General features: G+C 40.9%; 1 protein-coding gene across 2 annotated transcripts in view; it reads left to right on the top strand.

Annotated features, from left to right (window-relative positions):
* TBX15 (T-box transcription factor 15) overlaps positions 1–23,967 on the top strand; it is a 123,000-nt gene that overhangs the window by 63,631 nt on the left and 35,402 nt on the right. For both annotated transcript variants that reach the window (XM_050714719.1, XM_035569584.1), the window contains exons 3-6: positions 10,413–10,514; positions 12,907–13,078; positions 13,500–13,667; positions 16,936–17,000. In XM_050714719.1, the coding sequence (XP_050570676.1) occupies positions 10,413–10,514; positions 12,907–13,078; positions 13,500–13,667; positions 16,936–17,000 (507 nt within the window). The remainder of the gene's footprint in view (positions 1–10,412; positions 10,515–12,906; positions 13,079–13,499; positions 13,668–16,935; positions 17,001–23,967) is intronic.

Raw genomic sequence — 23,967 nt, 5'->3', positions numbered from 1 at the left:
CCCCACCATAGGCAGGGATGCCACCCACTAGATCACGCTGGCCAAGGCCCCATCGAGCCTGGCCTTGAACACCTCCAGGGATGGGGCATCCACAGCTCCTCTGGGCAACCTGTTCCAGTGCCTCACTACCCCTACAGTGAAGAATTTCCTTCTAATGTCTAGTCTAAATCTATCCTCTTTAGTTTAAGACCATTCCCCCTTGTCTTATCATTTTCCACCTGAGTAGAGAGTTCTTCTCCATCTTTTCTGTAAGACCCTTTTAAGTATTGAAAGGTCGCAATGAGGCCTTCCTTGAGCCTTCTCTTCTCCAGGCTGAACATACCCAGCTCTCTCTGCCTTTCTTCATAGGAGAGGTACTCCAGTCCTCTGATGATCTTTGTAGCCCTCCTCTGGACTTGCTCTAATAGGTCCACATCTTTCTTGTGCTGGGGGCCCCAAACTTGGACACAGTTCTCCAGGTGGGGCCTCACGAGGGCAGAGTAGCGGGGGAAAATCACCTCCCTCCTTCCTGTTGCCTGCACTACACTGCATCTGAAAATGAAAAGAATACATTGTTACCTGCTGGATTAGTTATAGTTCATTCTCTTACAATGAATGGAATGGATAGTCTTAAGAGCAGCATAAGTATCTCAAAGCCCATCAACACCAGTGCACAACAAAATACCCAGAACTTAGTGATATGAAGATCATAGAATCACAGAATCACAGAATGGCTGAGGTTGGAAGGGACTTCTGGAGATTGCCCTGCCAAGCAGGATCACCTAGAGCACATTGCACAGGATCACGTCCAGGCAGGTTTTGAATATCTCCAGAGGAGACTCCACAGCCTCTCAGGGCAACCTGTTCCAGTGCCCTGTCACCCTTACAGTAAAGTGTTTTCTCATATTCATCTGGAACTTCTTGCATTTCAGTTTGTGCCCATTGCTTCTTGTCTTGTTGCTGGGCACCACTGAAAAGAGTCCAGCCCCATGCTCTTGACACCCTTCCTTCAGATATTTATATGCATTGATAAGCTTCTCTCTCAGCCTTCTCTTCTCCAAGCTAAACAGGCACAGTTCTCTCAGCCTTTTCTCATATGACAGATGTTTCAGACTCCTAATCATCCCCTAAGATGACCTCAGCAGTTCAGCAGTTCATACATTTCTGAATGAAGTAGTTAACCTTTCTGGAATCTTAAAAAGCTATATGCTATGTACAGTTTTTTTTTTTTTTAAGTAACCAAAAAAATTGAAACATCAATGCCACTGCAGTTTTACAAATTGTTCAGCATCTTCTCACAGAAGCCTTGAGAGTATTTGCAGAGGTTATAGAGAAGGAAGGATTTATGGAAAAAACAAAAACAAAAACAAAAACAAAAAGCAAAAAACAGCAACAACAACAAAAAAAACTGAAATATTCTGGGGAGATACCAAATAATTAAATTAAATACTTTGGATCAGTTCAAAAAAAAAAAGAATTTCTATTAGGTCTGATTGGTACACACATATGAAAAAAAAAAGATTATATATTTTCTTACAAAGTTTTTAGAAAATTACAATACTGAATAAGTTGCTGTCTTTTTGCTTTTGTTTTAAGAAAAAGCAAAAACATTTTTGTTGAAATTCTTCTTCTGCTGTCTTCAAGCTATAAACCACTATTTTGTTGCTTGGAACAGTCTCAAGTATGTATTTTGACACTTGTGATATAAAACTATTGTTCTGACATTTATGAATTGAGATGTTTCATGTCAGCAATGGTTCATGGAACTTGTCATGCATGCTGCCTTTCTGTTTGACAAATACAGTTTCCCACATTGCATAGCATCATAATGAACAATAGATACATATCCCTAATTGCACAGTAATAACAGGAAGCTGATTAAAGATTATTGTGAGATGTACTTAGTTCCTTCCATGTGGGAACATGATGCAGCTGAAAAACAGATCCAGTTAACTGCAATTCCAATTCCATTTTCCCCACGCCAGGAAAAATGCTTTTATTTAGTGAAGAAGCATCTCGCTTCATATTCATATTCGCTTCCCCTACCTGATTTTTTTTTCTTCAACTAGTCCAATATAAGATACTTTGTTTTAGTTTTCTAAGTTTTTGGCTTATAAATCAAAATATTTGGCTTATAAATCAAAAATATTTTGATTTTCATGTTTTTGAAGATAAGTCTACAAGCTCTGGGGAAGGTCTTGTTTAGTTGCATTTTCTGATGAAATATCTAAGTCTCTATTTTAGCCACCTTTCAGATATGTTTAACAGCACATGTTAAGGAAGACAGAGACACTAACTTTATTTTAAGAAGTCCAAAACAATACATACATACATACATACATATATATATATATATGTAGGTAGGGAATAGATGCAGGGAAATATGTAAGAACTGTAAGAAATATTTATCTTTTCAAGAATTTTTTTCTTTAATACCATTAACGGCATTCTCAAGTGCCAAGCCTGAGAGCATTTTCAAGCTCCAGTCTTGACAATTTTTCCACTTACAAAAAAACCTTGTAGCACAATACAGAGCTTAACTTACAGAGCAAATAATATATTCATTACAATCTTAAATCATATTCTTTCTCCCTGAAAGGAGATGTTTATCATTACTTTAGTCCTCGTGGACATCAGGCTCATCACTGGCTGCCCACACAAACTCTATGTTAGCTACCAAACATATATATATATTTCTGTTTGATGATATTCTTCTCCAGAGGTTAGATTAACAGTATGGGAAGGGATTTTTTTCTGCAGACTACGTTTCTTATTTAACCATCACAAAATTTAACGATTTCGTTACTTAGTACATCTATTTATTTGTGACAGTTCTTATAGATTAAAAAAAAATGCACAAGTTAAATGTTTAACTTTTTTTTGGTTAAACCTTCTTTCAGAGAGGATGTGTCTGTGATGGGTGAAAGCTGTCTGGCAGTCCTGCTTCTCCATATGAGATGCATGATACATGATGCATCCAATAGATGAGGTTGCATGATTTCTGGCAAAGAGAGCTGCATTGTTATCTCCTGAGGATTTCCTATTATTTATTGAAATAGTGAGAGATGCGCAGCTTCTTTGCAAATTTTTCCTTCCCAAGGGAACATTTTTCTGTTCTTGCCACTTTCCCTACAGAAACCCTGTCTGAGTCCTGCAAGGCCTTCTTGTTTTGAAAGCCTTTATAATTACAGACTCAGTTGCCTATGACTACAGCTGCTCCTTAATTTTATGTGACTGGTAAGGCATTGTTTGGCTCCTGCCTGACCTCACATTGTCTTTTTACTCTTACTGTTTAATGCTAGTTTCTAACCTACATTCTCATTTCAAACATATTTCTGGAGCTATATCCTGCTTATGTCCAGCATACTACACTTTTTAGCTTTCAAACTCCCACTCCCATTCACATTTAATTCTGCTTCATTTTTTTTCTTTCTTGATGCTGTATTTATAGATGCTTTTTTTTTTTTTTGGATCTGTTTCTATAAACCTGTATTTTTTTTTCTGTTTTCATAAAGTTCTCTTAGAACTTTTCCCTTCTTCCTTTCTACCAGAACTCTGTTATTCAGAATTTAAAAAGATTCTTCTAACAAGAGTCCTTTTTTTCTTTGTGCGAAAGATGCAAATGGCTTTTTGTCAGCTGCAGTGTATTCAAAACTGCAATCTCTTATCTATTTTTTGTTTGAAATGCATCCTTAGACTGTACAAAATAAAATGAACTCACCTTAAGCCCCAGGTCATACTGATTTAAAGCAACTATTCCTAAAAACATATTGAACTATTTTTCTCTACTCTCCTCCACCATGCATGCATGCTTGCTGGCAACATTAGCACAGGAGTCTGAATCCCTCCCCACATTCTCTAGCTAAAGACCATGGTCACCTGAGCTGCAGGTCCAACAGTTAACTGCTGACAGAAGTGCTGCCCAAATGGGAAAGAAATGTGCAATTATTACTAAGGGAGGGTGCACTTCCACTACAGTGAGTGTTTGGAGTACTGCTTTGCAAGGGAAATGCCACCTCTTATGGAGATGATTGTGACTGAGCACACAAACACAGACAGGAGGTATTCCTCTGGGGACATAGGTTCTGCCTGTAGCAAATTCAGGATTTCTTCTCAGCAGTGAGGGAAATAACACGAGTCTTATCAAAGTTATCATATCTGTGCTGAGGGATGGCTCAAACCTGGGTGCTGAGGCCAGGCTCAGTAATAAGAGTGGAAAAAAAAACACAGCAGTGAATGGAAGAGGTGACCTTGCTATCTCCTGACTCTTCAGTGCCTCCTGATAGGTTAAATGGTATCTTGACTGGAGTTTCTTTCCCTCCCAGAAACTATGAGCCAGAGTTGTTTGAAACATGTATTTAGGGCTGTTTACACTACTGAATGGCTGTTTTATTTCCAGTGGAAGGAAGGAGGGAAGGGCCCCATGGTCCTCTTCAGTTAGAGTAAAAACCAGGAATTTTGTTTCAAAGCTTTGTTGATGCTAAAGGGACTTGTGGAGAGGACTTCTCAGAGCAAGGGCTGGCAGGATGTAGCTACCAGACTGCTGCCCAGAGGCCCTGGCCCAGTGGACCAGATAAGCTTTCTCCAGCTTCTAGAAAATGTCCCTTTGGGGAGCTGCTGGGAAGATCTGCTGGACTCCTTCTGCCTTATAATAAATTCTTTTTCTCCCAGCCCTGTATCAGCTTTTCCTCTCAACACAAATATCTTCTCTACATATTCTCACACTGCAGAGGTAAACAAGGAAGCATTCTTGCCTTCCCTTCCCTTCCTGTCCCTCACTTTCACTTCCACAGGTTTGTTTTTATAAACAAATAAACATTTGGCACCAGACTTAAAGACAAGGAAATATGAGGTATAAAATAGCTATAACTTCAGGTAACACTGTAAACTCAGGCATGAACACTATGCACACTTAACCTGCAAGCCTAAATCAGTCTGAATATTTTTCAGAGTTTCTTAATCCCATTTTTTATGACTGGGAAGTGACTAATCTCTCTGTTCGTGTCAATAAGTCTGTAGCAAAAGACAAACAGTCTTTTAGTACAACTGAAGAACATGTATCTTCATTTTATGCTTTACATTTAGCAGATGTCACCCTTAAGCAAATTTAATCCCATTTAAGTTAAGTTTTTGTTTACATGGTGTGTAAATCATTAAGCTGAACAGTCATGAAAACTGTAAAGTAAATTATGTTGATCCTTTTAAATTGTCATCTGACTTCAGCTCACTAAGCTGTCTGTACAGGTGTATTTCCAGTGTCTGAACAGCTTCAAGGAATTGCACTTGTATTTTGAGACAACCAGCCAGGTACCCATTAATGTCTTATCACTTAATGAGTGATGCCCTCTCTAAAACTTAACCGTGAAACAGAGAATGAATTTATGTTGGAAAGGATACTTGGAGATAATCTTGCCCATGAGCCCACTCAGAGCATGCCAACTTTGTAGACAGATCCAACTTGACAAAAGCTTTACATGTGCTAGTTCCAGAGGCAGGGTTAGGAGCTGTCTCATTTGAGACTCCTAAGGGTTAGAAACTGATTATTTTCTTGGGAAAAAGAATCCAGTTTGGCGATATACATGTAAACTTCCTTCTCTGAACAGACTTCTTTTCCTTAAAGGAAAACTACGATTTCATGTTAAATGAAAAGTTTAAACAACAACAAAAAAAGCTGGTTGCTGCAATCCAACTTATTTCTATCTCTGCAAGTTCACAAACATAGTTTTTAAAATCAGTGCACTGCTGTGCTAGAAATTACTATTTTAATGAAAAGATCTATATGTATCATTAATTTTCTTTACATTCAGAGTTTAATAAACCTCTTTCTCATTATGGAAGAAGTAAGGAATTGAGTAGGCTGAGGCACATGGTTCTTACAAGAATGCTTTTTAAAACTCTTCTAAGTGTTTCTAAATCAATTGAAATAACTTATTTCATATCATGTCATATTTCCTCTAAATGGGTGCTGCATGTATGTGTACAGATTTCCAGCCTAAGTTTAGGAAGATAGTTTTCCTGCTGAGTGGTAAAGCTAATGTATAAATAACTTGACCATCCCAAACTGCTGTTGATATAAAACCTCCTCCTGAACTGTATCAAATGTCATCGTGTGTTCCCTGTGAAAACTAACAGCCTTTGTGTCTGAGCTGCTGACTATAAAGACAACCGATATTATTCTGGATGAAAGGTTCTTGACTGTTTATGAATACAGCCATATTCAAATGACCTGAATTCCTCCCAAACCTTTGAACCCTCTATTTTCTATAGGGTTGGTGCCTAGGGAGACAAAGAGCCAGCCAACAGGAAACAGAGCACCAGGACTTATCCCAGATTCCACCTATGTCACTCAGTCACTACTGTTTATCTCTGTTTTCCATTTTTCCCTTTCCACACAGCAGTGCTGCTTGAAACCTGCTGTGATAGTTCCAGGCCACATTCTTATGTCAAAGAAACCCAAGTTACTTTTACACCCACAGAAAAACAAAGCAGCAATTTTTTAGAAAACTTTAAAATACACTTAAACATAGAGAAAGCAGTGGGATTAGCTGAGCTCTCTCTGATCATTTTAGAGATTAGCCCCTAAGCCTGTTGAATGGTCTGTGGTAATCTTTTACAAGATATTTCATAAGTGAACAACCCCATAAGCTATACTGCAACATTACACGGGGTTGCAGTTTTGGAGAGAGCTGCTGGGAACACACAGCGTTCAGTTTTCCGAATATAGTACACAGACTTAGACCCACAGAGACTCAGAATTAATCCTGGATTTCTCATCCACCCTCTGAAACATGACCTACCTCTTAAGCTGCTCCCAAGCCACCTCCATCCAATTAATGAGAGCTGGATTGTAAAATGCCACATCCTGTACCCATTTGGCTTGGTAGATTTAATGAGCCATTGTGGTAGAAACAAGGTAACGTCCTCAAGTCACTGAAGACTAATCCATTATTCCTTTCTTCCCCTCTAAATTGTTCCGCTAGCAAACTCACACCATCAGCTATACAAATGTCTCTCTTTGAAAGTTTTCTGCAGACAATTTTTCTGACAGTTTTATGTCTCTCATAACTCTGGTTAGCTGTGTGCTGGCAGCTTTGGGTGATGTTCTAACTGCCCCCTTGACGAATGCCCTTTTCCAAGGCAGATTCAGTTACTAATAGATCAGAACTTTGCTTCTCTATGTCCTGAAAAGGAAGAGCTATGGGCAGGGTGAATGCTGAGCGTTGACCTCCTCCTTCCCACCCTCTTCTCCAAGTGGTTGTATGTGGTCCAGATGGGAAAGAACAAAATAACTTCTCATGGGTGCATCCCTTGAGTACATTTTTTGAAAGACATGTTTGGAGATGTTCACAAACTTTCCCATTTCCTTCCTCCAGGCTATGTCCATACTTTGAGAAACAAAAATGTTGGGAGGAGATGTAAATCTTCTCAGACATTTCACTACTCTTTGCTAAATAGAAGGAAAAATGTCATGATGGTTCCTAGGGAGGCCCCCTAGAAACAGTGGACAAAGATTTATTGTACACTTTTCTGGATTTTTTCATCATGACTTTAATGATATTTAATTCCCTTTTAATGTCCTGCTTCCATTCAACCTACCCTCATTACTTATATAGACATCTACTTATCAGAGGAGCAGAACATAGTTACATATCAGCATTCAGTATTTTCAGTTTCTCATATCAAAGCTCTGTATCTTCTGGGCAGAAGTAGTGCAATTGAATAATACCGTCCTGTGGGACCTCAGCACAAGGTTTTCTCAGGTAAGGACTGAGAAGAAAATAAGGTAGACTTCAGGTTTGAGTAAAAAGTTAGTGAAACAACACAGGATTTCTTTCAGTGCTCTACTTTGAGGCTCTTGATTCCTTTTGCACATCACTCAACTCTCTTCCACAGATTTTATTAAGACATTGAAATACTGCATTAATCACAAATATAATATAGAAGCATAGAATGGTTTTGATTGGAAGGTACCTTAAAGATCACCTAATTCTAATGCCCCTGCCGTGGACAGGGTCACCTTCCGCTAGACCAGGTTGCTCAAAGCCCCATCTAATCTGGCCTTAAGCAGCTCCAGGGATGGGACATCCACAACTTTCCAGGGCAGCTAGTTTTGGTGTCTCACCACACTCATAGTAAAGAATTTCTTCTAATATCCAATCTAAATCTACCCTCTTTTAGTTTAAAACCATTATCCCTTGTCCTACCACTAAACTCCCTGAGTAAGAGGCCCTCCCCAGTTTTCCTGTAGGCCACCTTTAGGTACTGGAAGGCTGCTATGAAGTCTCCCTGGAGTCTTCTCTAAACTGAACGTCCCCAGCTCTCTCAACCTCCCTTCATAGGAGAGGTGCACCAGCCCTGTGATCATCTTTGTAGCCCTCCTCTGGACTCTCTCTAATAGGTCCATGTCCTTCTTATATTGGGGGCCCCAGACCTGAATGCAGTACTCCAGGTGAGGTCTCACAAGAGCAGAATAGAGGGGGAGAGTCACCTCCTTTGACCTGCTGGTCACACTTCTGATGCAGCCCAGGATATGGGTTGGCTTTCTGGGCTGCAAGTGCACATTGCCAGTTTGTATTCTGTTTTTCATCCATCAATACCCCCAAGTCCTTATCAGTAGGGTTATCCTCAATCTACTCATCTCTCAGCCTGTATTTGTTCTTGGGATTACCCCAGCCTAGATGCAGGACCTCACACTTGGCCTTGTTGAACTTCAAGAGCTTTGCTCTCAAGCTTGTCAAGGTCCCTCTGGATGACATCCCTTCCCTCCAGTGTGTTGACTGCACCACGCAGCTTGGTGTCATTGGCAAACTTGCTAAGGGTGCAATTAATTCCACTGTCCATGACACTGACTAAGATGTTAAACAGCACTGGTCCCAATACTTACCCCTGAGGAACACCACTCATTACTGATCTCCACTTGGACATTGACCTGTTGGCCACAACTCTTTGACTGTGACCAACCAGCCGATTCCTTACCCACTGAGTGGTCCATCCATCAAATCCACGTCTCTCCTATTTAGAGACAGTGGGGACATGGGGTACATGTCAAATGTTTTGCACAAGTCCAGGTAGATAACATTAACTGCACTTCCCCTATCCACCAATGCTGTACCTCCACCATAAGAAGGCCACTAGATTTTTTAGATATGATCTTCCCTTAGTGAAGCCATGTTGGCTATCACCAATCACCTCCTTATTTTCCATGTGCCTTAGCTTAGTTTCCAGGAAGATCTGCTCCATGATCTTGCCAGGTACAGAAGTGAGACTGACTGGCCTGTAATTCCCTGCGTCTTTCATTTTTTTTTCCTTTTTAAAAATGGGGATTCAATCACAGGAGCCTCACATCAATCATGCTCCCATCACGTCTCCATAATGTCAATGGGGTCATAGCCCTGCAGGCATGTGTACATCTCTAACTCCTAACACGACATAAATGATTTACTCGCCATGCTGGTTGAGGAGTATATGGGCATCTATATTACTGGCAACCAGAGAATTTTGAAGAAGAAGAAATTATGACTTAGCTACATCAATACTGATATATTTTGAGGTTAACATTGTTCTTGGCTATTGTCTTATGAAATAATGAAATCTAGCAACATACACCTCTGGAACAGTGACCAATACACAACACAGCTAAACTTGTACTCAGACAAGAAAAGAAAGGCTGGAAACTAATTTTTTGCTGGTGAAAATTTTCATAACTTACCTATCAAGTGAAAAATCTTAAGACAGAACTGGATCATATGTCACAGAAAAGACAGCACTTACAAAAGATTTTTCACAAAATACTGACTAGACTTCAAGGAAACCACGGTGATAAGGCCAGTGTTTTTGTTACGTGTGAAATATAGGCCTAATCAGCAGATTCATTTAAGGGATTTTTTTTTAAGTATCTGTGAGCATAAAAGCAAGAGGATCTTTCAGGATGATGGTTTTGCTTTCTAGCGCTGTCAAAGTCCATACTGAAATGTGATTTTCTCAAAAACACAGAACAAAAATGATCCTGCATTTAGTATGACATGAAAGCATAATTCTAGATGGAAAAGCAGCACTAAGAATGTATACTGCCCATCTGTGTACTGAAATACCTAGAGAGGAGGCCTGACCTGAGGGACAATTTGTGCGGAGTATAACAGAGCTGTCTGCTAGGAGTCAGGAGCAGAGACTGCTCGACTGGGAGTGATCTATCATAACCCACAGGTTGTTATCCTGCTATTCCTTTTCTTAAATGCAAAAAAAAAAGATAAAAAAAAAAGAAGATACATAGCACCACCAGCACAATCTTTGCTAACTACACCAAACCCGGAGAAGTCATGCCAAGAAGTGGGTTTTGTAAAGTAGCATGCTCCTGGTGTCAGAGGAGGGTAAGAGCCCCTTCAGCTTCTTTATTCACTATTTTCTTCCTTATTTCTACTCTTCTTTTTTTCTAGGAGAATGTTTCCAGCCATGAGAGTGAAAATTACAGGTTTGGATCCCCATCAGCAGTATTATATTGCCATGGATATTGTGCCTGTGGATAACAAGAGATACAGGTAAGCTTTTTAGGTGTAAAGATAGAAACATTGTGATGGATCAGTGTCAATGAAAGCATATGAAAGACATATGCCATTACACACTATTGCAAGAGTATGCTGGAGGACACTCTGTTTGTTTACACCATTAATTGATTTGACCAGAATTGTAAGACAAAAAAACAGAGGTTTAATATACTCTCTTGCACATTTGGACTGATATCTGAGACTGATACACCTCTAGGTGGATAAGGAATTGGCTGGTTGGTCGCACTCAAAGAGTTGCAGTCAACAGCTTGATGTCTAGGTCTTGATGACCTGTGAAGAGTGGTGATCCAGTGATCCTCGGGGTTCTGTACTGGACCCGTGCTGTTTAACGTCTTTGTCGGTGACATGGACAGTGGGATTGAGTGCACTTTCATCAAGTCTGGTGACAACACCATGCTGAGTTGTGTAGTTGACACACTGGAGGGAGGGGATGCCATCCAGAGGGACCTTGACAGGCTTGAGAGGTGGGCTCATGCAAAGCTCTTGAAGTTCAACAAGGCCAAGTGTGAGGTCCTGCATCTAGGCTGGGGTAATCCCAAGAACAAATACAGGCTGAGAGATGAGTAGATTGAGGATAACCCTACTGATAAGGACTTGGGGGTACTGGTGGATGAAAAACAGAGTATGATCTGGCAATGTAATTTAGATTAGATATTAGGAAGAAAGACTTTACTATGAGTGTGGGGAGGCATCGGAACCAGTTGTCCAGAGAAGCTGTGGATGCCCTACCCCTGGAGCTGTTTAAGGCCAGATTGGATGGGGCTTTGAACAACCTGGTCTAGTGGAAAGTGTCCTTGTCTAAGCCAGGGGCCTTGGAACTAGATGATCTTGCTCTATGGTTTTGAATAGTAATCAGTTTTTAATGGGAAGTTATTAACAACGCAATTAACAATGACTGTCTGAAGGACCTGGTCACTGGAGTCTGGATCCTCTAACACTACCTACCTCAGCAAGAAAGAATGGGCAAGTGGACACCGAACAAATGGGGGACACCTCAGGTCTAGCCTGAACCGAATGGGGTGATTTTTGTTTTAAAAGCATTTACTGTCCAGCACAGCAGCAATTGGGATTGAAGATCCTGATCTACAGCATGGAGCTGTTGAGAAAACCTCTGGTGAATTGCCACCACTGAACTGAAAGATGGGATGAGATTTCTCTGGTATTAGTGGGCTCTGCACCATAGAAAAGTATGCTGGAAAACTATAGTGGTCTGCATCCCAGAATACTATACAGACAGAGGTGTTTTATTTAGACTCATTAAAAGACTCTTGAGAGCAAGTCTTTTCCCCAAATAGTCTTTACTGTACCAAACTTCAGAGATTCAAGAACTATGCCTCAAATGCTAAATATTGCATTTTGCTCTCAGATCATCCAGAGGGTTTCTCAGGAAAGTGATTTTCCTGGGAGGTATCAGGGTGGTACCTGATACCCAGACAGGTTTTTTTGTCTCTTCCTTTCAGTGTGGTTCAGTGCTAAAGTTGAAAATGTGTATATTGTTTTATACTTTGTTTCTGTCCTTGTTAGCTTATTCAGCCACATTGAACAAGCTAGCAGTGAAAGGAATGGATTTATTTCTTTGCATTTCTTTTGAAAATACAGGAAATGAGTCACTGTTTGTAGGTAAGGACTGAAATAGCTTCACAGAGCTGAGTAGAGACCCAAGGAAGGGCAGCGCAGGGCACGACCTAGAAGTGTTAGCAGGACTGTCTGTGAAATACCTTAAGCTGAAGGAGCCACAGGAGAGAAAGAAAAACAAAATCTCCAGAGAAAGCTGTAGAAAAGTAATTTATGGCACATATTGGATGGTGGTTAGGTCAGGAACACAAAAGATCATTTAATTTTTTTTTCTCTAATCCTTACTTTTGCAATACTAAATGGAATTTCCTATTTTGTAACATTTTAAATTAGAAATTCTGTTTTATCAGTTGTTGTTGTGGTATCGATAGGATTTTGTCCTATCTGGATGAACACACGTGTTTTATACACTCTGGCATGGCAGCCAGTGCAGATTTCCAGAAATTACGGGGCATTTATTAATATTTTCAGAGAGGACTTTGTTTACCAGTATTCTCTATCCTCTGGCTCAGACAGGGTTAAGGAGTTGAGAAGGCACATGTGGCAGAGTTTTACAGGAAAAATAACTGCAAAGGTGGTTTTAATAAGGAATCAGGTCTGAACAAGTGGCTCAGGGGTAATCTGGCTTTCATTTAGAAGGTAGGAGGTTGCAATAAAACACATTCCCCCCTGACTGCAAATGAGAGCTTGAGGTGTGTGTGGTAGGGTGGCAGGGGAGGAGAAGCCCTAAAATTGTTCCTCTAGTGAGTGAGTGACAACTTTCCTTAGCCATCACCCCTTTTTCTTTCAGGTATGTGTACCACAGCTCCAAGTGGATGGTGGCTGGCAATGCTGACTCCCCAGTGCCCCCGAGGGTTTACATCCACCCTGACTCGCTGGCTTCTGGAGACACCTGGATGAGGCAGGTGGTCAGTTTTGACAAACTCAAGCTGACCAACAATGAACTTGATGATCAAGGCCATGTAAGTTAGAAGCTAATTTTAACACCTCCTGCCCCAGCCTCACTCATCTCAGACTGAGAAGGGTGCTGCTCTTGCTCTAATGCTCCTCTGGCCTGATGGCCACGCATATCTGTAGATACTCTCCATGGCTGAGCTTTTTTCCCTATTTCAGTGCTTTTCTTTAAAATGTTGCTTGGCCCTCTAAAGCAGTAAATCCCCTTTCTCTCTCGAATGGTCCACTTTGACGCAGCATCTGCATGTAGCATGAACTTTGTCTCATATGTACTTGTAAGACAAGAGTAACTTCTTTTGCATTAGCTCTTAGTCCTCCCCTGCTTCCTCATACTTCTGGATGTAGTGCAGAAATTTTAGAAAAACAAAACAAACAAGCAAACAAATATCCCACTACCTCTTCTTCCTCCTCTTTTTTTTGCCCCTTCAGATAATCTTACATTCGATGCATAAGTACCAGCCCCGTGTTCATGTCATCCGAAAGGATTTCAGCAGTGACCTTTCTCCTACAAAGCCAGTTCCTTCAGGAGATGGGGTGAAAACCTTCAACTTCCCAGAGACTGTCTTCACCACTGTGACAGCCTACCAAAATCAACAGGTAAAGTTGTGTGCCTTCAAGCTCCTTTTGTGTTGGGTGTTCATAAAGATATCAGTGTGTTCTTTGTGTTTGTGAGACATTAACTTTTTCTGAGAAATGTAGCTCAAGAAGTGAGTTACGTTGTCCACTTCACAAGCCCACTATGTTTTTCTGTACAAAGAGAAAACGTTTGCTATAGAGTAGTCAATAGACATGAAGTATCTAGCCAGAAAACCATCCTGGAGGTAAGGTGACTGATGTTTCTTCTGCAAAATAACTGTGTGAGAACATTCACAAAGAGGTGCATTGTGTTTGCTTTTCCTTGCTGCTAATTTTCCTTGTGGTACAACCCCCAGTGTCCTGATTGCACTGCAATTTTATGGCAGTACCACCAGTCCAGATCCATCATCTCACAGAGAAAAAAATATATATATATTTTGTTTAAATCAGTGAAGGTAGAAGTTTTAAAGAAGAAGAGTGTCATCAGTTTGCTGACAAAAAAAGCCTTTGAACATAAGCAACAGCAGTCTATTGCACATTAAATGAAGTTCTCATGCATAATTCAGATTTGATTCAGATCTGCACAGTTTCCAGTGGAGAGTGTTACTGTTGACTATAGATGTAAGGAAAAGATATTGCCGCAGTGGGATCCTATCTGCAGAGGCACTGGCTACTGATCTTTGTGACTGATCTGCCTTTTCTCTTGAACTAGACTTCTTTGCACCCAAAACGTAAATTTAGTCCATGCTAGCATTAGTTTATAGAATTCCCTGTCTACCCCTATCTTATCAAAAGATAATATATCCTTGAGAGGAAAACAATTGTCAGGAAAATGTGAGCATTTGAGATACTAGCAAAGAAAGAAGTTTGGGAAATGGTTTGTGTGGATTACACAAGTTTACTCCCTCTTTTCCTTCAGTGGCCTCTTGAAAGATGTCCTGGTCTTTGAAGGACATGGCCTGCTTCATTGTTTCTGTAGGAATTGTACATGTTCAGATATCCACATAATCACACATTCCCTCTGTACATTTCCCCTAGTCTTCACACCACCTCTGCCATGCCTTGGGCTCAGCATGCTACTCTTATCTTGTTTGTGCATACATACTCTCTATCTTATCCTCAGGTGAGAGGTGCTATGCACATCCCATTTCTCTTTCCTGCCATCCTCCTCCATATGGGTGGCTATGACAGCATTATAAGTTCTGTGTAAAGGATTTTTTTTCCCAGACATTTCAAATAAAATCTCAATTGATGAAGCTTTTTGCTGTGTTAATAATGTAGTGTCCAGTTTGAGAGTGCAAGGTATTGTCATGAGGTGGAATGATGGCACAAACCAGCTTAGAAGAAAAATAACTTAGCAAGTCTGCTAGGAAAATACTTCCTACAGTTTTCTGCCACAAACTCCACAGGAATCTTGAATCAAAAATAGGGAGGTAAACGTTTCTACATGACAGCATCTGAGCTTCTGGAGAATGCCCTCATGAGTTCAGTGAACATCATTGTACTTGGTATTCTTGGACAGAGCCATGTCAAGTGAGCTCAGGGCAGATTGTCACATTTAATCAGTGAGTTATAGAGTTTTTAGTTTGTTACATATAAGAGAGAGCATACATGCTTATGGTGCTCCTGTGACTGCTTCAACCTACTCCTAATTTTTCTCAGTCCCCTTGAACTGACTTTAGTCAGGATCCAAAATGGAATACATTATTCAAGCAGAAGAAAAAAATATTTTACTACAATGGTACGTTTGCTGTCATTGCAGCACTTTGTAATTTTTTGCCCCTCCTCTCCCCTCTCTGATACAAATACTGAACAAACTTTTAATTGTAGACCAGACATGGAAAAAGGATAGAGAAAGGAGAAAAAAGGACAGCCTTTTAAAGTCTGTAATTCTTCCCTAATAACCAGAGCTATAAGACAAAATTCACAGGTAAGGGATAGGATGCTAAAGGAGGAATCTCTGTAAGACACCTTACTGTAAAAAAGCACTGACTTTTTTTTTTTCCAAAATATAATTTGGGGTGGCATTTTTATAACATCAGTAAACGAGATTCAGATAGGTTGGAAAAACTATTTTATTAAAAATAAATTAACTTGCATGTCCTCCAGTGGTTGTAAAACTTTGGCTTACTGGTAGAAGTGTCCCTGGAAACAGCCATAAAATTTTAGCAAATCCACCATAGGGATTCCCTCTGCTGTAACTCCATACTCCACAGAACATATCTGTCTCTGTACACACAAGTCCCTGGACAGCTGCAAAGACAGGCTAGCGGAAATTAAGTTCACAAATTAAGCTTCTGCAAAAATAGGAGCTGCATTCCAGATCTGAGGCTAATATCCAGGAGTAAGGGCTTTATTCTGACAGAAGCAAACCACCTGCAAGTCTACTTCAAATCAGTCTGTATCAGACTTGTCCCTTTTGAGCAGTTTCAGCAAAATCACCTCAAATGCAACATGATTTGGGGTGTCAGTCCCTTTTCACCCCAGAGACAGAGTATCTGGGATGAGGTGAGGCTGACACAGGGAAGCTGTCATGCTGTAGCAGGTTAAGCATTGGCCGAGGAAGAGCACGATAGCACAGGCTGCAAGGTCAACATATCAGTACTATTTTCCATTCTTGCCAACATGGAATTTATGTTAAAATATAAAGCAGGAAGGAAGATTCCCTCCCAAAAAGCACTAAGTCTGGCCATCTTCTTTGTTCAGAGGAGGAAAAAAAAATGGTTTCCACACCAGAAAACTCTTGAAGAGCCACCCAGATGCTGAGCAGAACAGCAGCTGTGCACGTGACCAGGTGGCCAGCTGCTGTCTTTTGGAGGCTGTAGCCTGTGCTTTGCTCGGCCTTTTCTCTTCAGCATTGTTTGAAGGTCCATGAATGCATCCAGCTGCTGGGATTTGGGAGTGTTGGGAGTGCTGGGATATTGTAGATGCTAGGCAAACCTGAGTAGTACGCCTGCTTCCTGAAACCTGTGACTGTTGATGGGTTGTAGCTCCGAGGGTTTTGTCCTAGGTCCCCTGTGCTTCTCCCTCAGGAACAGCTTTTTAGTTCCAGCACCCAGCGGGTTCTCAGAGCCCAGAGCAAAGACAGGTTTTCCGATGTGGCACCACTCATTTTCTAAATGGATAATCTGCTCATGCACAATGGAAGGGTGACCTTAACATGAATCTGGTGCAAAAAGTGTGGAAGATGTGCAGGTGGTTTCAGAAAGAGTGGTGATCATCCAAAATTTTCATTTGTTGAAGGAAAAAAAAAAAGAGATCACCTAATTTTCTTTTTCTTCCTTTATAGATCACCAGATTAAAAATTGACAGAAACCCTTTCGCTAAAGGTTTCAGAGATTCTGGGAGAAACAGGTAAGGAGAACTTGTGTGTCCTTAATGATCTTCTTTCTTTCCCCTGATTATCACACATGGAATGTACATAAGGCCAGGGAAGGTGTTTTTCAGTACTAAGTCAGTTTTACAGGAGCAGGTTGATATAGACTGGTTCTTAGAAGAACCAGAAGAACTGTTTCACTTTGCCTAACTGTCTAAACAGATACAGGATGTAGCGATGGCTTCCTCAGAAAATACTTTTCAGGTTAGCCAGCTGAACTGATCTGTTTCTCTTCAGAAGTCTCCTCCAGAGCTACTCTTCTCTCTGCCTAGAAGCAGAGGGAAACTTTGTACCTGTATTCCCAAAACCCCAAGAGAATATTTTAGATACTCTTTAAATAACATACCTGTCAAGATAGCATTGCTTTCCTGCTTTACAACATCATTTTTTTCTGTGACCGTGTATTTTTGTTATCAGATATTTAATTAAATGTTCACTTTTACCTCTATATCTTTTCAATAATCGCTACTATTAAGGTTATTTTCTTCTGTATATGTTCTGCTGATTTTTTTCCTAGCTTAATAATGTATTTATATATGCTCATTTCTATTATTGTCACGTTCCTCTAAACTTTCCCATTTGTTGTTTAGAACATCATTAAAATGTTCTTTAGCTTCTTTGATAAGCTATAAATACGTGTATTACTGGTATGGCACTACAGTACACATTATTATAACATTAGGAAAAATGAATGAACTTGTGAAGACACTGTAGTGTTTCTCAGAAATTTTTTTTGTTGTTGTTAATAAAAGGAAGAATAGAGGTGGAAAAATGGGGGGACCATAGACCGGAAAACAAATAGGTCTCAGGATAATACTCTGCAAAATATGGAAAGCCATAGGAAAGGGGTTCTACTTTTTTTTTTTTTTTCCTTTATGCATAATGCTGGCTAAAAGGCAGATTTATACGTTAATTTTCACAGGAAATTCCCAAAATTGGAGCACAAATGCTTACTTTATATTAGAAGAAAAAATAACTTTCTGAAAATAACTTTCTGATAGGTTTGTGGGATAAAAGGGCAACAATGTTCTAGTGTTAAACCATTTCAGTTTTTCTCTTGTGATGTCAAAGTTTTTCACTTTGTGTTGCTTAATTTTGTCAGGATTGTTATGAAAAGATTAAGTGGAATACCTTAAACATTATTAGAATAATTTGTATTTTAATAACACAATAATAAAGCAGGAACTTTAATTGAAAAAGCTTTTGTATTATTAGAAGACATTATGGTGTTATAAAAAAAAAAAAAAAAAAAAAAAAAAGGAATAAGAAAGCCCAAACAAAAAGTTTCAGCTTTCTCTGCCATTCATGACTCCAACAGTGTGCAACAGATCTAAATATTTCAGTTTTACAAATGTTGTGGGCATCCTTTAAATCAGCATGACGAAGCCTTTAAACATTAAATTAATGATGAAATTAGGCATATATGACTACATTACAAGAACAATAGGGTTGTAAAGCAAGGTTCTGAGCATGCAGACCAGAGTGCAAATTGTGTGTACAGCCTTCATTTGCTGTCCCCAGGGGCATTATAATTCAGCCTTTACTTGCATGGTCCTCTTGAGTGCTTTCACCAGGACTGCTACCTCATTCGTGGTTTGCTATAGGAGGCCTTCAGCGAGTGGGCAATTCCCCCCAGTCACCCATTTAAATAGTACACTGTCCATGTTCACAAAGAGAATGTCCTACTGACCTAGGCAACTTCCTATGTCAGCCCTCTGGTCTCATCTCAAAGCAGCTATGTGAAAAGACATTACCACCCTTATTTAATCCCTGCCGTATTAGTTCTGATACATTGGGCACATGTGCCTTTTACTCTGCTCTCCTTCCCTCTGTGGGGGAAGTAGCGTGTGCCCCCTGTACAAGGTCTTCCCTGTCTGCAGATGCAGCTGCACTGGAAGCTGCGCTTAGAAGAGGGATTGATGCAGTTCCAGGTACATGGTGGGCTAGATGAACATGGAAGGCATTAATAAGGTCCTAGCCCAGTGAATTTGGACAGTTTCCTGAAAAGGTTGGGAATTACTGATCTTTGTAGCTCATTGATTTAAGAAAGGGCAGGAAATTGCTACACGGCTGCAGCTGTGGGGAGGGCTCAGTAAGGCTCTCTGCTGATGTAAAGAGGAATTAAAATCTTTAAGGTATTACACATCAAAGAGAGAAGCCTGAGGCTTTCAGAAGAAAAAACAGGCAAAGGTATTTGCAAGCATATATAAGCAGTCAGACGCCTGCCTCACAAGCAGTGGTCTGGCTAAGGTTGCACTGCTGCTGTCAGCTAGCAGAGGACACTGTAACACTCAGCTGCTGCCTTTAAAGAGGACACATGTATGTAGGTGTACACATAGGAGGGAGAAAATCATTAGGATCCAAGCCGTGTGTGGAAAGGCTTCACTAAATGGGATTTTTCTTAGCTGTGCTGGATGGTTCCTCTTCCCCTAATGAATTTTTAATCTCATCAGAATCACTGGTCAATTACAGTAATCATCAAGATGCTCTGCAGCTTCCTGCATCCTCACAACTTTGGTCAGCTACAGAGCATCAGACTGTAGCTGGAGAAAATCCCACTGAAAGTGTAGGCCTCCTTTGAAAAAGAAACAGGGTAATTTGAGAAAGGGACCATTTGTGAAGAAGGGAAGTGGTGTATATGTCCAGAAGGTTTTCTGTATAAGCTTAAAAAAACAGTGTGGCAGCAGTAGGGGCCACAGAATACCTGAGACTGCTCCAGGGCATCCTATCCCAGCCACATTGGTCTGCTGAAACAGAGCCATGGTTAGAGTTTGCTAGCAAATTAAAAAGAAATGCAAACACTGGGAAAAACAAAGCATGATGAGAGAAGAGGAACTCTTGGGCCATTTCTTCCCTAAGACATTGCCTTTCTTCTTTGTGGTGAGGCTTTTCCATGAAACAGAGAGGGATGATTTTCCTTCACTCGTTTCTTATTCTGATATTGTTTTACTGTCGTTGCCTGATGCAGAAATTATGGGGTCGTACTGTTTATAAAACTAATTAAGACTAACAAATGTTGTTCAGCAACTTAGCCATCAGCCTTGGTGGGTTAGGGAGCTAGCCTGTGTGAGAAAGCCTAGTCTCAGTTACCTCTTATTAGATGAGGCATCTGTAAAAGTAAAGCAAGAGACCTGGTCTTGGTGGTGAAAGGATACCTAGATAAAAGAGATACTTCTTTAAGGGGGCAATGTACTTACAAGCCAGGTATTACTTGTTTGCTTTCCTGAACTTCAAGAGATTGAGAAGCAGTGTTTTTGACATATGGGGATCAGCTAGCCAAATGTTTGGGTAGTGGGGGTGCAGGTTTAATGCCAGAGACTATTTCTGGAGACCGAGTAAAGTTCATTCGACAGTGGGATGCTTAGGAGAGCTCCTTATCCAGGAGGAAGCCAGAAGGGGCAACAGTCTGGAAACCCAGCAGGGTGATGGAGGAAAAAAAAAGTAAGCTGAAGGCAAGCAACAGCATTTTCCTTTCAGATGTGGGCAGCTGAGGTGAATAAAAGTTGTTTGTGTTGGAAGTGCTTTTAGAGCTTTTGTCTAGGGTAGGAGAGTGAGGAGGATGCTTGGAGCCAATAGTTTGGCTTCCCCACTGAACTATGAAATGATGACCTGAATCCTGCATGCAGCAGGAATGGCAAGGTCGGCCATATGGGATGGATTATGGACATGCACAGATAGCTTGTACATCTTTTTTCATTTTTCAGACAATGGAACTGTTTCATTTATTGCCTATTATTAAAACTTTATAGCACTAAAAATAAATTTAAAAAAATGAACGAAAAAGAGCAAATTTTGGATACCTTTTAAAGGACTGATCTTATTAAAATAAAGCTGGCACTGAGTCCTCTTCTGATACTTTTTTACTTCCTTCATAAAGATGGTGTGAGAGGGGAAGCTTTATGGCCTGATAGACAGTTTGAAGTCAATTTTTCAGTGCAGTTCTTTGGAAGAGAAAGTGGATGCCATATGGATAATGTTCAGCGCGCTTGGTACCAGCAGCTCTCACCAAAGCCCAAAAGAAACTGCTAAGATTGCTGCTGAAGAGGTTGCTGCTGAAGAGTTGCAAAAATAGTTGTGTTAAAGTGATGTGCACTCTCACCCAATAAGTTTTTGTACAGCTGCGCTTTCCTTTGCTGCAAGACTCCATTAAATGGGGTGCATAGCAGGTCAATATATGAGGCTGCTGACTCTCGGATCTTGTCTGATCCATGGAAGATTCTGAAAGTTCAGTACGTATGTGTTCTGCTCAGGTAATATTTCAAAAACACGCACAACACTTCTTCTGCACAAAGGAAAAGAAAAAAAAAGATAATCTAGTTATAGAGGGGCTTAAATTTGTGTGTAGGAGAATTGGACATAACTTTGAGCTGTCACCCACACACTTGGGGTGTTTTGTCATGTGTGTTCAAGATGTACAATCCTGTGCACACTTCTGTGGGAGCGAAGGGCTCTCACTTCGGGAAGGAAGAGTGAAGAGGTGTCTTTAAGCCTGCTGTGGAGTTTGGCGGCCATTCTTCAGATACTGGTGGCTGTAGAGCTGCCCAGAGCATTGCAGGGCAAGCTATGAATCTGGTGAGGCTGGCAGTTACAGAGGGGATGTGGGGGGCCAGGAGCCATATATGTGGCACAGGGGCTGTTTTAGACCTGCAACCCTGGAGGTTCAAGAGTAGGAGATGGGTTCCAGGTGGCATCCCTCTCTTCCCTGGCATCCTGTGCAGGAATAGAAAGAGTGGAGTCTGATCCTTGAAAGTAGTATATTATTTCTCATTTATTCTTTTATCTCTTTGTATTATCTCCTGACTATTATTTTTTTTTCATTTTCTTTTAGAAATACAGTTCTCTTCTGAGAACTGTATTGATACAAGGGAAAGCTGTAGACTGAGAGCTAGGAATTTTAAATTTGAGCTGTGAACGATGCAGGCTCCAAGAAGAGGCAGGGGCAATAGCTTATTGTTTCCCTAAGCCACAGCCCATGAGGGGCTTTTTTTTTTTTTTTTTATGGGAAGGGAGCAAAATCATATACTAGAATTATTTAGGCTGAAAAAGACCTTCACGATAATTAAGTCCAACCATTAACCAGGCCAAGAAGTTTAATGGTGTTTGTATCTATTGTTTGTACCTATACCCAAAAGAGAAAAGTGTATTTATATCTCCATCTAGATGAGAGCAGAGCTAGAAGTCAGCTACTGGTGCAGTGCTAGGCTATGTGCACATGGATCCATGGTTGAACCAGACTGTGCAAACACTGGCTTTGGTGAGCTGGCCTCTCTGCTCCCCTGCACCACCCCTGTGGCAGATGCAGAACAGCTGGATTTGCAGGGCTGGAGCTTTCAGCATTCATATCAGGACAGATTACTCATTTTTAGCCATCAAGGCAGATTCTTTCAGCAGTCGATCTTGCTACATTGACTTGCTCAGGGCATTTTATGCTCAAGGGTTATATGGTACCAGAAAATCCTCACTCGGCATTTGGGCTGGGGTTCGTTTCAAAAGGATGCAGATCGGTACCTGTCTCTTCCTGGCTGTGCATGTCGAGAAGCAGCTGGAGCCTGCACATGTGCAGCTTCCTTACTTGGGGAGCAGAGGAAATCCTGGGGGTGGTACTGGTAGTCTGAGAGCTGCTTCTGCACACAGAGCCCAGCTTAGCAGACAGGCTCATGCTCTGCACTGCCTTGTTGTCTCCAAGCTCCATGAGCTGGCAGAGGCCACTGTATTAACCAAATAGTTTTGTTGTAATGTGCTCAGTGCTAGTGTGAGACTGCTATGCAGAGATGTCTTCTGTTTCTACTTCTAACAGCTTAGCAGCTAATAAACACCATGCAACAACCTCACTTCTAAACCTCCTCTTAAAATACAGAGTTTGGTTTGCCAACTCCAATGTATTTAAAGCATCTGAGCTTCCGGGGAGACTTTGGAAAGTTAACTGAGTGAGTAGAGGCACGTGCAGAAAGACATTTTCAGAAGCAAAAGACAGCTCCAGTATCAGCTCAACATCTGATGGGCGGCTCTGGGGATGTTAGAGACTTTTGCATTGAAAGAGGATATGTTCTCGCATTTGACAAAGCATCTCTAGTTGTGCTAAGCCCATGCAAGGGCTATAGCCTCCTACGGGAAAAGATGCAGGGAAAGGCAAGGAATGGGAAACAGAGCAAAATTCAGTGTCTGCAAAGAAGAACCTTTCCTGGGAAGAAGAGACAGTGTGTTGTCTGATGAAGAACATGGGGATCTTCTGGTAACGCACCTATGTCCTCAGTGAGCCTGTGGAGTTAGACACTTCCAGCAGAGCTAACGTTCTGCAATGAAAACAAAACCAAACCCGAGACCCCGGACCTTTAAGAGGAAAACCTGTTCTCACTTGATTTTTGGCTTTTTCTCTTTGGTACCTTATCTACAGTGAGTTAGAGACCCAAAGCAGAGATGCCACCAACCTTTTTATAAAAAGCCTCTTACTTCATTTCCAGTCAAAATCCAAAACCAAAAAGACTCCCTTTTGGATGACTTCCAATAGCACTTCAGAACAGTGTCCAGAAGTGGGAAGTGACAGGGAAAGGCTATTCACAAAAATACTCTCAGATTCTGTAGGCTGAATCCCCAATCTCCCACATTTGCATGTATGACAGCTTCCGTCCATAAAGTGTGGAAGCCAGTTCTGTGATAAAGCGTGCCTTGAGGAGCTGGCTGTCACCTGCAAAGCAGAATGAAAATTTAGGATCCTTTTAAAAAGAAAAAGGCACTGAAAGACTGTTAGGAGCTTTTGAAATCTTAGACTGGGGAAATGTTGTTTTACTCTAGCAGCCAGCACCCGTGTGGGAAGGCTTGCTTGCGAAATTCACAGATGCCACTGTGGCCTTTTGGTGGCCACTGGCAGCCTGTCAAGCAAGATGAGAGCCCTCCTTCCCTGGTGCCAATATCCTTGCCAGCTGATTGATGTTCTTCTCTCCTTAC

This window comes from Cygnus atratus, chromosome 1 (genome assembly GCF_013377495.2).
Source record: "Cygnus atratus isolate AKBS03 ecotype Queensland, Australia chromosome 1, CAtr_DNAZoo_HiC_assembly, whole genome shotgun sequence".
Classification (NCBI taxonomy): domain Eukaryota; kingdom Metazoa; phylum Chordata; class Aves; order Anseriformes; family Anatidae; genus Cygnus; species Cygnus atratus.
The sequence above is the reverse complement of the archived record's forward strand: the minus strand, read 5'-3'. Positions and strand labels throughout refer to the sequence as shown.